Raw genomic sequence first — 17763 nt, 5'->3', positions numbered from 1 at the left:
TAAGCGGTCATATATAGTGCCTATTAGAATGAGTCCTGGCTAGAAAGTGCTGCGCTGGTAGTTTTACTAACGGGTTTAATCAACCTTGCGCCTTGTTAAGCAGTTTCATCAGGCAAGTTTTTTAGCAGTCAGTAAATCCTGAGTTTCTTGTTTTAGTCTTCATACTGTACATTTCCATCCATAATGGAAGAAGAAAGTGCCTTTTTGCATCCAAAAAGTTATTGCAGCAAGTACATCATTATTTTTTTTCTAGTCCTGCCTCTCCCCCTACACTTCAATAAAGTGTAAGGCTATATTCACACTATGTAACAGACCGGCCGGGTCACGGAACGGCCGGCCTGTGCCCGGATCATCGCGGCCGGTACTTAAGTACCGGCCGGATGATCCTTCCGGCCGCAGAGCTCTGATGCGGGCGCGCGCCCGCATCAGAGCTTCCCATAGCCCACAGTTAAGGAAGCGGCCGGAGCTGCTTGCTTCACTGTGTGAACTGACAGGTCTTTCTGTGGCCGGACATGTCAGTTTTTTCCGGCACCGCATGGGATCCCAGCCAGAGTGTATACGATGTGTGTACGCTCTGGCCGGGATCCCATTGAAAATAAGGCTATGTTCCACCCCGCAAAACTACGGCCGTAGTTCTGTGGCGAGAACTACGGCTGTAGTTTTACATAGTGTGAACATAGCCTAAGACTGTAGGACCACGTTTAGAAACTTCATTGCGTGCAAGCTGGAAAATTGAGGGGAAGAAGATGCACATGATAAAGTGCCCATATTTATGTCAGCAACATAAATATAGAGTACATTTCCAAAATGCTTGCCGCAGTGTACTTTATATTATAGATGAGCAAACCTCAAGTATGCTCAGGTTTGTCTAAAGCCAGATGTGCATCATTTGATTACCAGTGGCTGAAGAAGTTGGCTGCCTGGAAAATGGGGAGAAGTGGCTGAAAAAGATGGCAATCTGGAAAACATGGATCTAGCCATCTTATAACAGACTTCAAAAAGATATAGAGATCGGTCACCCACAAGGGTACACTCAGTCTCAGATACGGGGGTACTCGCTCAGATAAAGACTCATTTTAAACCACTTTGTAGAAGAAACAAATGAGGGCACTCACCCGTTGCTTGACTTCTTTATTCTTTTACAAATTTCATGCAGTCATAGTTCTTAGCGTGCACTCATCGGTGAGGAGGCCAGCCTGCTCCATAGACACGTGACAGCTGTTTCGCGCGTTGATCACTTGCTTCTACTGACGGTCAGTAGAAGCATGTGATCAACGTGCGAAACAGCGGTGCTAGAGATGAGCGAACCTGCCTATGGCTATGGTTGTATCCCAGTTTTCCATGCGGTCCTCCGGCTGTATCCACCCTCTCCACGGAGCGGGCAGACAGCGGCAGTCAGAAGCCAAGAGTTCAGGTTCATACGAACCCGAACCTCGGCAGGTTCGCTCATCTCTAGTGAGTGCCCTCATTTGTTTCTTCCACGAAATGGATCCAGCCATGTATCTAGGGCTGCATCCAACCACCGGTAATCAAATTGAGACGAACCCGAGCCTGCTCAAAGTTTGCTCATTTCTACTCTATATGTGTTGTGGATTTGAATATCTATACCACATGTGATTCAAGTTTTAGTCCGGTTTCAGACAAGTCCTAATAGAGCTGCATGTCTGCATTTGTGTTTTGGTTGCACGTTCCAGCCCAACCATCTAATAACCCAAACTGACAGCATCATAGATCCCTATCAGTACCGACCCACAACCATAATATGGATACAGGGACAGTTGTATAAAATTTTTCTAAAACTGGCATTATTGTTGCACTCGAAGTTGTTGCAGACAGTTGTCTCAGAGAAACTCCAGTCTGCTGTCTTTCTGTAATTTTTTTTTATCTCTAGCAAGCCCTAGCACTTTTTCTGTCTCCTGCACATAGCACAAGGTAAGCCCCACCCCTACTTCCAGTGTTCCGTCTTGGTCTGTTCGGTACTAGAGACAGGCTGAGCCTAACAACAGGCAATGAACAGTAGATTTCAGGGAAGTGAGGCACCTAGTAGCTACGATGTTAGGGCCTTTTCCCGAGGTACAAAGTCATTTTGGTAAATGAAATGATTTACATATATCTTAGGAATCACCTAAACTATCACATGGATTGAAGTAACAGTGGCCCATTTAATTTCCCTTTAAAAGCCCATAGAAAGAGATATTAATGAAAACGTATACAGCTGATCTCACTGGAAGGCCCCCCATTCTCTAGGACCTCCTTCTGGTAGTCTCAAATGGGTCTGTCTGTGTAATGCCTGGAGTCGTGGATCCACTGAACTGTCACTAGAGATGGTGGTAACCGCACCAGGGAGCGGAGTCTAAGGGGCCGCTGGTTTTCACCAGAGCCCGCCGCAAGGCGGGATGGACTTGCTGCGGCAGGCGACCCCCAGGTCGCTACCCCTGGCTTGGTTGCTAGTGACAGCAGGCGAGGCGTGGCAGGAGCAGTAGGCAGATGGTAATGCAGGCAGAGGTCTGTAGGCATAACCGCAGGTGGCAAGCAGAGCTCAGGAACAATGGTTAAGCAGCGGACAGGGACTAGGGACCGGGCAGCGGACAGGGACTAGGAACAGGGACTGAGGTAAGAACAACAGGGAGCTGGGCCAAAGGCTATGGGAAGCATGTAGAGGCTCCAACACCTGTGGTGGGGCATGCTGGGATTATATAGGGAGTGACCAGAGCAACTTCCAATTAAGGGCGGACTGGCCCTTTAAATCTGAGGCAGCCATCCGGGACAGACAGAGACAGGAGCGGGGCGAGGTAAGGAGCCCCCCGGGGCCGAACTAGTGGCAGCGCTGGGTCCCTGCACATGGACCCCGGCGGCTGCATGAGGCAGGGGAAAGTTGCGGCGGCGGCCCGGAGCACGGGACGCTGCCGCAGCCGTGACAGTCTGAAAATGACACCCCAGTTACAGTTATTTTAGTTAATTCTTTTGTTTCTTTGTTGTTGTTTATTTGTTTGGATTAGAATTGTAGAAATCTTAGAGAACAGTCAGATAGAACATACTAGATTCTGTAACACTAAGCTTCTCTGCAGAATGTAGTCTTATTATAGTGTAAAGAAGTTTTATTTAAAATGCCCTGTGCTTGAGGTCATGCCGCTAGACACAATGTTCTCAAAGAGTTACCATGTCAGTGTTGTCCCTTGAAGTTTCCTTTGCTCTTTTTGCGGATCTTATCTTCAACATGACTGACAGGTATACAAAAGGGTGATATCTCATCATCCACTTACTGCAGGCTCAAACCTACAGGGTATTGGAACATACACATGTTCCTCAATTATAATCCTTGCACAGACGATGCGATACAGAGTGGAATTTGGAACTAACTGCTTCAAGCTCTGAAACAGTTTAGATCTTTGTGCTACTGTACTGACACAGCCGTGCCGCTGTATCAGTACAGTAGCCCAAATGTTTAAACAGTTTCAGAGCTCCTGGCATCATCAAAAAATGATGATGCCGGGAGCTCCAAACTCTGTCCCGTAGCGAATTGTCTATATTTACGGACCATGCACGAAATAGTTTTAATTGGAAAACATTTACCAAAACTGATTCCATTTCAGTTCGTATGTATTTACATACTTATACAGACACAGTGTTGGTCATAATTATGTCCTGGGCACTGAATGTGGTACAGCTATTTTTGGGTGGCGCAGTGTGTGGAGCTACTATACTCAGATGCCACAGTGTGTAGCACTGGTATTATCGGGGATCACAATGTGTGGCAGTATTATTTTCACAAGGCAAAGTAAGGGAAAATCAGACAGAGTCTGGGCCACATGGAAGATGAATGACCCAAGGAAGGGAAGATGTCACCTGTGAGTCACTGAATATCCTCATCTGATCAGTACTGTTGTCACTGGCTTGTGTGCAGTGTGATGATGGGTGCAATCTTCTTTGTGAAATCACAATTCCCAGCCCACATTTACCATTGTGAAGGTCATACTGGGAAGAATAGGTTTATGTGAAACAAGCCTAACTTTGCAATGAATTTCTGTACTGCTTGATACTGGTGCTTTATATATGTGATGAGCTTGCTCTGGTACTGTACATATATATTATCAGCTTGAGGCTAAGTTCACCCTACAAAAATTTTCATTAAACAACGGGCGTAGTTCCGGCTGGAATTCCTTGTGGCCGCAGAAAAACGGACACGTCAATTTTGTGCGGCCGCTATTCATTGAATAGCAGCCGCACAAGACTGACAGAGCAGACACGGTAAAGTGCGGCTCCGGCCGCAGTTTACCTTGCCGCTTATGGGGAATTGGAATGAGGGTGCACCCTAATGCGCCCGCATCCCATTTCTAAAGAAATAAAGTTAATCCAGCCAGTACTGCAGTACCGGCTGGGATAACTTCAGTGACACCGGCCGTTCTGTGACATACACATCCTTAAAAGGAATTTATTTGTCAGATGGTTTCTTTTTTTTATGTAATCAGTACCAGGTAGGTGTTCAAAACACCTTTACATTTGAAGACTCTTGCCTTTAAGCCGTAAAGTTTGTGCTGTTTTATATATGAAAATGATAAACATGTGCCCATAGGGCGGCACTGATTGCCCCAAGTGTCCAGCATTTCCACCCCCTGTTGCTTCTTGCCTCCTCCTTCTCCTCCTCCATTTGGTGTAGATGTATATGTGTATTCATAGTGTGGAAAACCAGTATAATTTAACCTGAGAGGGGTACATACTCCTGGATTATGTATAGTAAACTACTTGCATATAATGATATTTATATACTTTGTAATTATAATATTGTGATTATTTTATTACCACTCATAGACGTCATTATCGTCTAGATACGAACTTGTTAAAAAGTCCAGTCCCAACCCTGGCTGCAGTATTATCAATGACACATGGTAAGTGGGGGGCCTTGCTACATATTTTGCATTGAGGCCCAGGTTATACGTCCGGAAAGTACTATATATTTCCGCACAATTTAAAAATCGGTCATTGAAGTATAAGACATAAAGCAATGTAAAGCTATTAATTATAGAGGTTTTCCAGGATCAAACATCTACATGGAAAACCTAGCTACTTTACCATATGCTTGCTTTACAGAAAGTATAAGGATCTCTTGATCTCATTGTTGGTCACATGATGTCACTCATTATGTCACAAAATTGTTAAACGTTTTGTACAAAGCATGTACCATCATTACTGATGAGGAGTGGGGGGGCTCAGATACTTTTACTGAAGTTACTGGCTGGATCAGCAGTATGCAGACAGATAGATGTACAGTAGTCTCTCATCAAAGAAAACAGCTGTGGACTGAAAGTACAGCTTGTATATGAATCACGACTATCGGAAAAAAGTCATATGCTAAAAATTGTATTAATGTAGTATATATAATGAAGGCAGGTAGTTTTTAAAAATTCAGAAAAAGAATGGAAGACCCCTTTAAGTAAGATAAGTGAACATATCTGTCAAAACATAAAACACCTAGGTGGCTTATCTGGCAGATCATAAGTGAAATGTCACATCTTCAATGCCAGTATCCATTAGATAAATCAGCAGTGATATGTGAATTTACTCATATAACGTTGCAAGGCAATATTTCATTTCCTCGTCAGGGACCAGCTCTACACAAGAGTATACTGGCACTTTGCTGTATATATATATATGTTGACTGGCAGCCTTTTTATTAAATGCATGTAACAGATGTATATTACATAATGTTAGGACTGCGGTGGTGTCCCGTGCTTCGGGCCGCCGCTCTCCCTGTCCCTTGCCGGCTGTGGACTCTGGAGCCCATATGCCCGGGCTCGGTGCCTCTTCATCAATCCACGCTCCAGCTTGCTCTCCTCCCGACCGTCCCCTGTCCCTGCCCTGATTGGTCTAGTGCACTAAACACCTTTGTGTAAATCCCTGCATGCTTCCTGTAGCGTGTGGTCCCAGCTGCCTGTGATTCCTACCACTTGTGGTTCCTGCCACCTGTGGTTTCAGCCCCTGATTCCTGACGCCTGTGGTTCCAGCCATATGTCCTGCTGTGTTCCAGCTTGCCTGTGTTCCAGCTACATCTCGCCTGCTGCCGCTAGCAAGCCAAGCCAGGGGTGGCAACTTGGGGGTCGCCTGCCGCAGCAAGTTCCTCCTGTCTTGCGGTGGGCTCTGGTGAATACCAGCAGCCCCTTAGGGCCCTATTCCACCAGACGATTATCGTTCAGATTATCGTTAAATCGTTCGAATCTAAACGATAATCATTCAGTTGAAATGCAGTTAACGATTAACGACCGAACGAGAAATCGTTGATCACTTTATAAGACCTGGACCTATTTTTATCGTTGCTCGTTCCCAAAACGTTTGCAAATTGTTCGCATTGAATAAGACATCGTTTGGTCATTCGCAATAGATACGGACGCAATAGCGAATAAATAGCGAAGAAGAAACGATCGATATTACGATCATAAGTAACAATTATCGCTCCATGGAAATGAGTGAACGTTTTAAGGTCTTTCGCAATAGTGGTCGTTTGAGATCGTTAATCGTTAACGATTATGCAAACGATAATCGTCCGGTGGAATAGGGCCCTTAGACTCCGCTCCCTGGTGCGGCTTAAGATATCGCTAGTGGTGGTACAGCAGTTCTGTGACTCTAGTTGTGACACATAATTTATACTGGCCGCTATAATATAGGATTTATATAGCATCCCACTATAGTCCCAAAATACTGTGTGCAGCATTACAGTCTATACATATAGTCTATAAGTTGGACTAGAAAACTATTTCAAGATCGTAGTACGTCGCATTAAGACCCACTTTGATCAGTAATTTTTCATGTCAATGGTAAAGTTATTTCCTATCCACAAGACGGATCTGATTTTAGTGGGTCTGACTGCTGGGACCCCTTTTGATTTAATGAACAGGGGCCCATCTCAAGATGTAGAGAACAAGTCTCCCCTTAGGGTACTATTACACGGAACGATAATCGGACGAATCTGCCCTATCGGCCGGATAGGTAATTGGGACTTAAAGGGGTACTCCAACGAAAAGCTTTTTCCCAGTAATTGAAACACATTATGTGGTGTACCCCCTGTGGTGTTGGTCGGAGGAACGGCCGGTCACTTGCTAGGTGTTGTAGTATGACACCACTCTGGTGGTGGATGGCAGAGATACAGCCGGTCCTTGGTATGTTGTCACGTGACGCCAGTGCCTGGTGGGCACACAGGTGTGATGGCACACCTGCTTTTATGTTACAAGGCCAGTTGTACCCTTTTCCCCTGTGGTCAGTGTCCTGCCGGGTTGATACTGGTTCCCTTGGGGTTATGTGTTAAGGGATGGTCAGAGTAGTGCAGTGACACTCATGGATAGTACAACCCGCCACCCACAGAAAGGGAAGAATGTCCCAAGGTTGCGGTGTGTGCTGTGTCGGTGGAGTCTTTGAGTATAGTTGAGTTAGTTTTCTACTTGTAGATGTGCAGCAGGTAATACAGAAGTGACAGTATAAGGTTTCTTTAGTTAAAGTCTCTGAAACTTACATGAGAAAGTTTTAATAAACACTTGACAATAGAAAGACCAGATCTGTAGGAGAAGCGCAGTGTAGAATATAGTGTTGGTTGAGTTGTGCTGAGTAATACAAAATGTAGAGTAGCAGAGAGGAGGATGCTGTGAGAGTCTCAACCCGTGTAGTAATGTGCTCTGCCAGGATGTTGGAGGATGAGGTAGAACACTTGTAAGAAGAATAAGAAGAACACTTGTGCCCGTGTATTGACCTTTGACTTCAGTCTTCACACCACCTTATGCCCACTAGACTTGGCTGAACCTTCCTAATGGGTGACACAGGCCCCAGACCTTGTTACCTGGGATGAGCGGAGTGCTGTGGGTTCCCTTGCTGACACCCACACTGTGAGAGAGTTCCTAGGCTTTTGCAACTTTGCTCTGTCCGTATCAGTTCCTGGCTCTGTTATGGATACTGTCCTGAACTGTGACTTCTTGTCCTCAGGGTGGGTTGAGGTTATCTCTGGCTAGTCCTCTCTTAGAGTATATTCACACGGGCGGGCTCGCAGCGAGATTCTCGCTGCGAGCCCGGCAGGTCCTGTCAGTTCCCATAAACTACATACTTGCTGCGGTCTAAACGACCGCAGCGAGTATGTAATTATACCGCGCTTAACCCCTTCTACTCCCGCCGGCTTCCCCGCTGTAAGCAGCATACATTACCTGTCCTTGCTGCACGGGTCCGGCGTCCTGCTCTCCCGCCCGGCCAATCAGTGGCTGCGGCTGGGAAACACACTAATTGGCCGGACGGGAGAGCAGGACGCCGGACCCGTGCAGCAAGGACAGGTAATGTATGCTGCTTACAGCCGGCGGGAGTAGAAGGGGTTAAGCGCGGTATAATTACATACTCGCTGCGGTCGTTTAGACCGCAGCAAGTATGTAGTTTATGGGAACTGACAGGACCTGCCGGGCTCGCAGCGAGAATCTCGCTGCGAGCCCGCCCGTGTGAATATACCCTTAAGAGGAGTTTAACAGTGCATAGTGTTAGAGTGTTACTTGTAAAGAGGTTGGTGACAGTGTGCTGTCTTGCGTCCTTCCAATGCGGGGTACTGACTAAGACTCACTTGTAGGTACGGGGACCTGGCAGAGGGCCTGGGCCCAAATAGGATCACTGTGGAGAGCTATCTGGCTCGTGTCCTTCCTCCACAACGTCCAGAATGAAAAACTCCTATGTTCCTCCTCCACCCATGTGACTAACTTTCTCCCCAGCGTGTAAGGTGCGCTGTGAGTAGGTGAAAGAGTAATGCACCTAGGACTTCACTGCATTGAGCGCTTTCATTAGCAGCCGGCAGTGTTGTCATTTGGCTGTTCTCCCTGAGTTCAGCAATCTGTTTCTCTTATGGCTCTACTAGGCATTGCTCCCACCTAGCCAGAATCCTTCTCCACACTGATGAGGGGCAACACTCCGAAACAGCTGTCTGTGGATGGATACCTAGCCTTGGTTTATCCCTTGTCATTACACTGACTTATAGGGCCACTTAATATGGTGGATTTAGTGGTTTCCTAACAGGAGCTGCCACTTGGCTGGGTCCTTCCCGGAGGGATATCTGACTAGTCCTGTGTTTTGAGACTCTTCAATAAGGCTCCACGGACTCCTCTTTTGCATACTAGGTGAAAGAGTGCAACAGAAGAAGAAAGGAGGGAGATAATAGGAGAGAAGAAAGCAGAAATCCTACTGGTCTACAGATTCTGGTGACACATAAAAACAGTAACCCTTTGCAATCCTTTAGCTGTGCAGCTTCCATATAAACAAACATAATACAGAGACATCTAGTGGCTAACTTATAGTACTACTTTCATCACAATAATAATACAATAAGAACAGACTTTTGCAAAGGGTGTATATAACTGCAACAACCCTAGGGAGGTTGCAGAGGGAGGCAGGTCTAAGCCCTGTTAAGTCAGCCTCCCTTTGTCATATGACTCAGATTGCTCAGCTCTGATTGGTTGAGCAAGATGTAAGCCATCTAACAGTTTTACAGAGTCAGTTAGACATCACAGGAGACAAAGTGCATTATGAGAAAGCCCAAACCAGGAAGTAAAGAAAAAACTAAGACACCAACTGGAGCTTCAGGGAGACCTCCAAACAGCAGGAAATTCAAACGGAGACAGACTCTGGAGGGATGGTAAATGGAAAATCTATTTGATTGTTTTTTTGTTGTTTTTTTTTATATCAGCGTCGGAGTACCCCTTTAACTCTTAGCTTAGTTTATAACACTATACAAAATCATCCTCCCTTCACACTTGGTATCTTCCAGAGCAGGAAAATCTCAGCAGATTTTAATTTATCTCTGCTGAATGTAATATAAACTCTCTCTCCCTGTAATAATGAGGAAAATCCTCAAGCTTTCTATGACCTTTCAGCAAAATTTGCATTAAACAGTACCGTGTAAGGACGTGAGAAAAACACTTTCTCTGACCTTGATCACTTGTATCTAGCATTGTTAACAGTTTTCCTTTGTGTATACTGAATATTTAGTTTGTTCTGAGTACTTCAGTACAAGTAAATTTAGTTTTGAGTTGTTCAGGACATGGTGGCTGGAGACTAGCTATATTTACTGCACACACACAGGAGTATCTGCTTTATATCTTTGCCTTATTCACTTAGAAGTCGCTTTTGGATCATGGAGGTGTAGGACATTATAAAGAAGTATACTGATAAGATGGTCATAAAAATCAGAGTCAAAGTTAGAATCTAAAAAAAATAAATTTATGAATGAGTTGGAGTCTGAGTTGTGGCTTACGGACTCCACAGTCCTGCATTTTGGTACATTGGAACCCATTACTTAGTTTGTGTGTGGTTTCAAATTACAATATTTTCACTCACAGAGTAGATAAATTATGTAACTTGAGAAAATTGCTATATAAAGCTATACTTTAAAGCATTTAAAGTGAATGTACTATCAGTACATTCGCTTTAAGTTTTGCACATAAATAGAACGGCGCCGGCATGGGGAAGCCAGTTCCAGGGTCCCGACCCCTCTATGATGCAGCTTATTGATTCTAATGGAGCCATGTCATAAACGGGCAGGAGGTTTCTCCCTCTGGGGCCGGGGTGGGCTGGCCCGCCTCCAGTGCTTCAGCTCAGGCCGATGTTTGGTAATAGAACAGCATTGTACGTGGGAAACAGGCCGTGGTTCAAAAAAAGAACCACAGCACCAGCTTCCCCATGTCGGCGCCGTTCTATTTATGTGCGAAACTTAAAGTGAATGTACTGAAGGTACATTCGCTTTAAGATGTTTCATTACTCTACAGCTCTGGTTGTGGTCCAATCCCCAAATAATGAAAACATTTTTTCAAATTAAATAAACTTTTTTTATTTTTTCACTCCCCCTTCATAGAGTCATCTTGCAGTTCATTTATCATGAGAGATACGGCTTTAAGTTCTGTAAATTAAATCCTATATGGAACAGACCTTGCACATTTCTGCCTCTCCAGGCGGATGAAACAAACAGATGTGAAATGGTAAACAATGGCGCTGAATTATATTAGAAGATTCTAGTATTGTGAAGTATTGCTATTTTAACCTAATGTATTTGTGGGAGAACATTGAAAAATGAATAACAGAACAAAAATATGTGTGTGGACTGGTAAACAACCTCTTGCAGTATTACAACATTCAAACCCTGTTAACATTTTTTTTTTATTTTTTTTAAGCTCTGGAGGAAAGCCAAGTTTCACTTTTGGTATCATAAAAACATAGTATTATTGTACAGTATGTGTTATTAGGTAAGGGTATTTGTTACAGAGGTATGCACAAGACTGAGATGTTACCTACTAGTACAGAGATGGGGAACCTTCGCCCCCTCCAGCTGTTGCTAAACTACAATTCTCATAATGCCTGGACAGCCAAAACTTTAGCTTTGGCTATCCAGGCATGATGGGAATTGTAGTTTTGCAACAGCTGGAGGGCTGAAGGTTCCCCATCCCTGTACTAGGAGAACATTCAATCTTCACTGAGCACAAGTACAGACTAAAATATTAGTCCAATGAGAAAAATGGGCCCAGCACTACTACTCCTGTGCACCCTAAGTCTTCACTAGCATTAGACACACTGGATCACATTCGGGTGGTGCTCTTTTGAAATAAATACATAAGTCCACTATATTCACATAAGGTAAAGAAATAGGCACTCACCCATATATGTGCAGTCTTTTTTATTTCAAAAGCTTTTCATAAAAACCGCAGGGAGAGGGAGCAGCGGCTGAGACCTGTTTGCCATGCTCCCTCTCCCTGTGGTTTTTCTGAAAGTTTTTGAAATAAAGAAGACTGCGTATATATGGGTGAGTGCCTATTTCTTTACCTTATGTGGATATAACTGACTAAAATATAATCTGAACAGGAAAGTTTACCAGTTGAAGTGTGGGATGTAAATACATGCTAGAAATATTGGAATGGAAAATCAATGTGGACTATTCAACTATTTTCACATTCTTAAGATGAATGTATAATCAGAAATATATATCTATATCGTGAAATCTATTTTCATTCTGGCCACTAAGCTTGAAGGGGTACTCCAGCTAAAAAAAAGAAATCTTTCAAATCAACTGGTGTCAGAAAGTGCCAGAGATTTATAGTTTAATTCCTTAAAAAAAATCTTTTCTTCAGCACTTATCAATGGCTGTATGTCCTGCAGGAAGTGGTGGATTATTTCCAGTCTGTTTTGCTGGAATACTTAGTAAAACTTAATAGGGAGTTGCAGGAAATTGATATGTACAGAATGGGGCTATGTTCACACTACGTAAGTTTCCGGCCGTAGCGCGTTCCGTGAATAAGCGGCCGGAGACTTACGTAGTTTGCGTACAATGGAAAGTATATGATGTACGGCGACACAGTTCACACTACGTAAGAACTTACACCAGGATCGTACGCGGCACCGTAAAAAATGAACCAGACCATTGTTTGAGGACGAAAATGCTGTAACTTACGCCCTTAGCGTAACATGCGGTCCCGTACAGAGTGGTGGTTTCTTCATTTTTGCACTTTGATTCGCCAATCCAAAAGGTTCTGTGGGGTGTGCGGGGCTAGGCGCAGATTTCCAAGTAAAAGACCGCTGTCAGATCGCTACGTACGGTGCTCGGGAAGCGTAAGTAGACTACGGGCGTAAGTTCGCATACCGTACGTAGCCGGCCGCAACTTACGTAAATCCCTGGCCAGAGTTTAACACGTATATGTTCGGCTGCGAAAAATATGCGGCCGGACATATACGTAGTGTGAACATAGCCTTACAGTGAACGGTGACACCAGTAGACAGCAAAAACAGTAGTGACTCAGCCTCCCCCTTTCTGTTGAATGATCTTTGTAGAGGTCACAGAGGTTACTGAGCATGCTTACATCTATATAAACAATAGGGTGTGGAGATGTTCATGGTGTCTATGTTTATGAGGCCTGCCATAAAGCAAGGCACTAAATGCTGTTAAAAACAGCACAGACAATATGCCTGTCCACATAATGGTGTACCCGAAAAAGAAAAAAAAAATAGAAAAAAGAACATGTTCCAGTATCCTGTTTTTTTTTAAATCCGTAAAACACATGATCTAGGTGATACATTATCTTTAATACCCCAAGGCTTGGGAAATGGCAGCTAATTTTTTTATTCCACATTCTAAAAAAGCTGGTGGTGGTCTGGCCCTCAACAATAGAATAGCCAAGTATACAGTGGGTAGATTGATAGATAGATAGATAGATAGATAGATAGATAGATAGATAGATAGATAGATAGATAGATAGATATTGGATTTGGAGGTACATATACATTGAATACATGGTGGTAACTGTTTAATAAGACTGCAATGTACAGAAATTATTATATGAAGCAAATGACATTTTTTGTTGTAATCATTGAATAATAATAATAATTATTGCCAAACCATTGTTCTATCTACATATACTTGTCATGTTAGCAGCCTTTATATATCCAGGGAATTTTGCTACATAAACCAACTGTGTTAAGTATTTCCGAACAAACTAGAGCGGAAAACTATAAAGCAGAAAACTTGTTCCAAATTCTATATTTAGACTGAGACAGAAGTTCTGTGTAGAAGCTGATGTGTTAGTTTCTTTAATACAATTGTTTAGTATAGTCATGATAATAGCTATTGTTATTTAAAATTGTTTGCTTCAGATTTTAAAACTTACTTCCATCTGAGAGCCAGTGTGATTCCTAACATTTTTGTAAATTAATTTCACATAGCAAGAGTGTTTCCTTACCCCCAGCAAAACAGCTCTAAAGTCTTGGACACTAAGTGTCTCACTTCTCTTCAGTCTGCTGTCCACTGCCTGTAGTCAGGGGAAATCTGTCTCAAATCAGGAGAAATTACTTAAAGTGGAGATTACTTTGTGTTCCTTCTTACACCATTACCATGAATCTTGGACCAATTTTCCTTCCAATGAAGACTGGGGCAGTGCTTGCGTTCATCACTGCAGAGCACCCAATGAATAGTCATTAGAAGAGGCAGGCTGGACGGATTAGTGCACTGAGGGTGGTAGCCTTGCCTCAGTGCACAAAACCACCTGATTAGCAAAGGCAATAAACTACTAACTACACAAAAATGGTACAGAGGATTAAGGTAAGAAACTTACCTTCATCCTCAGTGCCTCATGCGCAATGGGGACATATCAATGGGTTCGATTCTTGTAACCTGCCGGTAGTTTCCCTATAAATGCTAAAATTCTGATTGCCTTCATCCACCACTGGGTGAAAATTAGATTCTTAATGCACACAGGTTGTACAGCACAATAATAAAACACATACTCTTACTACTAAACTTCGTAATGCATACACTACCTTCTTATCTTTACCTTCTGAACAAAATAAATCCCTTTGGTGTATAGCAAAAAAGGAATTTGAATTAGCTCAAGAAAAACTTAATAATTTATATAAAGATCACTATTTTTCTCGTCTTTATAAATATGGTAATAAAACAGGAAAATTATTAGCTAACTTAGCAAAGAGTAAACGCCCTATTTACCATATCAAAAATATGAAAGATCATAATGGTTTATTACATTCTGATCCAAAAACTATTTCTAATATTCTTCAAAAATTTTACTGATCCCTTTACTCCTCTGATCTTATAGATCCTTTAGCGGGTCAACAGTTTCTCCAGTCTCTGAATCTTCCCAAATTGGATGAATCTTCTCTGGCATCATTAAATGCCCCCATCTCTCCTGAGGATATTTCTAAAACAATATCTTCCCTTCATAATAATAAAACACCAGGGCCAGATGGATTTAGTGGAGAATTTTATAAAGTTCTAAATACTGATCTGGTTCCAACTCTCCAAAAAGTATATCAACATATAATAGATAATAAATGTATGTTACCTTCAGGGGAAATGGCCTATATTAGTTTACTCCATAAACAAGGGAAAGACCCACAACTTCCATCCTCATATCGGCCTATTTCTCTTATAAATCAAGATTTAAAAATTCTTACGAAAATTATGGCTGACCGGCTTGCTTTATTTCTCCCTAAGTTGATTAGTAGCCACCAAGTTGGCTTTATAAAGGGCCGCTCAGCGATAACTCATATTAGGACAGTTCTAACCGTACAGGAAGTAGTACGACGAAGGGAAAATCCAAACCATTCACCAGGACTGCTTGCCTTAGACGCTGAAAAGACATTTGATAATCTTAACTGGGAATGGATGGATATGACCCTCTCTCGTTATGGAATTACAGGACCTTTTAAAGATCTTATCTCTACCATATACAATAACCCAATAGCTCGCATTCATACACCTGGATTCTTGTCTGACACTTTCCCAATCCTTAAAGGAACCAGACAAGGTTGCCCAATGTCCCCCCTTCTTTTTGACTTAGCATTAGAGCCCTTAATTAGATTTCTTCTCCTCACACCTGAATTTAAAGGCATTCAAGTAGGCAATGAAGAAGTACGTATAGCTTGCTTCGCTGATGACACCTTATTATTCCTAGAAAATCCCACATCACACATCCCTGGTGTTTTAAAAATCTTGAAAAACTTTGGCTCATTTTCTGGTTTTAAAATTAATATTACTAAAAGCCAATTGTTACCCTTAATACCACACTTGGCTCCCCATATTTACCCTGAAGGTATAGGTATAGCAAAACAACACCTTTTATATTTAGGAATTAAAATTGGACATACCCCTTCTTCTCTCTACTCATTAAATTATATCCCAATCTTCCAAAAAATAGAACAAGAACTTGATAGGTGGAAAAATTTACCCCTTTCAATCTTAGGCCGTATTCATCTTATTAAGATGATGTCATTTGCTAAATTATTGTATCCCTTGCTAATGATCCCCTTACTACTAAAACATAAGGATATTTCTCGACTCAGATCAGCCTTTACCAAATTTATTTGGAGGCCAAAACGACCAAGAATAGCATATGATACTCTCAGCCTCCCCAAACATAAAGGTGGTGCTCAATTACCTAATATCAGATTCTATAATTTGGCCTCCATTTTCAGACACATCAGAGACTGGATTAACGGTACTTCTTTCTTTTCTAATTATTCCTTGGAGTCTGCTCTTTCTTCTCCTTGGCCTTTGGCTTCGCTTCTTCACGTCTCTATTTCAGAACTACCCTCACATTTAAAACACAATGTTATTATCGCTGATACCGTTGCCACATGGAAAGCTTTAAGAAAATTGTATAAACTCCCATTTAGTCTTTCTAAGTTTTTCCCATTATGGGACAATCCCCTCTTTCTACATGGTAACATCAATCCTGACTATATGGTATGGAAACAAAAACAAATCACTCACTTAAGTAACTTACTGGACTCAGATAAGGGAGTTGTTATCTTGGGAAAAATTTAGAGACATGTATGATATCCCGCCCCATCACCAGGTTTTATTTGAACAACTGTGTTCTTTTGCTATTAATAGAGTTAAATCTTGTGCGAAGGCAGAAAAAACTTATGATTTTGATTTTCTATGCTCCAATTCTTCTCCCACCTTATCTCTTTCACAAATATACCGTAGGATATGTGTTGATTCCTTACACAAATCTCCTCCCCCTTTTCTTCGGAAATGGGCTGCAGAAATACAAACAGATAATTTGGAACAAAAATTGCTAAATAGCATCCGATATGTTACTGCAGCCACTCCCAGTGTGAAATTCCGGCTACTCCATAAGGCAATTTACGCTTTTAACTTTTCTTACTCCACCATGCCAGATGATTTCTTGACATATTGTCCAAAATGTAAAGAACCTAGCGCAGATTTATTACACTGTGTTTGGTCTTGTTCTCAAATTCAGACATACTGGCAATTAGTACAAACCTTTATTCAGAATACATGGAATGAATTCATACCTCTAACTCTACTCAGTTAGGTTTTTCATGTTGTGGTGGCCGGGGATGGAGATCCCTCTGAAAAACCTATAGCCTCAAAATGTATTCATCTTACTCTGTTATTAGCCTTAAAAGGCTTACTAAACCACTGGATCTCTGACACACTTCCCACTATTTCTGAGCTAACAACCTCGCTTAAAGAAACTCTTCATTTGGAAATGCTGGATGCAATCCGCAACAAAGATGTTTCCACAAAAAATTTCATAAAAAAATGGAAATTTTTTCTCATAAAGGTTATGTCGCAGGAGGAGAGGGAAGCTGTTATGAAACACTTTTGTAATACTGTTTGGTATCAGACGGCAGAGGCAAGGGGCACCCTAGGAGTACTCAGAGTTCCTTAATTATATTAAAGATAGAGATTCTTTATCTACATTTCTTTCGATCCTGTAGAGCATTAATTTTTTTTTCTTTAGATTCTATTGTTTTTTATAGCAAAATAGTTTTCAAACTTACTATATTGTATCCTATTTATGTCTTCCTTTGATATGTAACAGTATTGTTATAGATAAAATTTGAAAAATCTAATAAAAATATTTGGAAAAAAAAAAAAAAAGAATGGCACCGCTAAAAAAATTATAATAAATAAATAATAAAACACAGCAGTATGCAGTAAGCTGTAAAGCTCCCCCTACTGGTGGCTATCCGTAGCCAGATTTTTAACATTCAACTCCCTGTCTATGCAGGGGGTTTGTAGGTGATTAATGCATAATGCCATAAAAATATATAAAAATGTAAATCAACACAATTTGTTTGATCTAAAGCTTAAAAAGTTGAAAATAGGATATTCACTTAAAAAAATGTATTTAGAGAATTTACACTACATTACATAAGTGAGTCCAGTTGATTTGGTTTTCTCATCCTTTTAAAGTTTTTTATTTGCCTAACTTTGTAATAAATGTA

At 41.9% G+C, this 17763-nt stretch overlaps 1 protein-coding gene across 3 annotated transcripts in view; it reads left to right on the top strand.

Moving 5' to 3' along the window:
* PDE11A (phosphodiesterase 11A) overlaps nt 1-17763 on the top strand; it is a 398617-nt gene that overhangs the window by 162237 nt on the left and 218617 nt on the right. Inside the window, exon 1 of one of the 3 annotated variants that reach the window (XM_069985176.1) lies at nt 9580-9643. The exons of the other annotated variants lie outside the window; for them this stretch is intronic. Within the exon in view, the coding sequence (XP_069841277.1) occupies nt 9641-9643 (3 nt within the window). The 5' untranslated portion in view covers nt 9580-9640. Of the gene's footprint in view, nt 1-9579; nt 9644-17763 lie in introns of those variants that run through there. 3 annotated transcript variants of the gene reach the window in all.

The sequence above is a fragment of the Dendropsophus ebraccatus genome, chromosome 9 (assembly GCF_027789765.1).
Source record: "Dendropsophus ebraccatus isolate aDenEbr1 chromosome 9, aDenEbr1.pat, whole genome shotgun sequence".
NCBI lineage: Eukaryota > Metazoa > Chordata > Amphibia > Anura > Hylidae > Dendropsophus > Dendropsophus ebraccatus.
The sequence above is the reverse complement of the archived record's forward strand: the minus strand, read 5'-3'. Positions and strand labels throughout refer to the sequence as shown.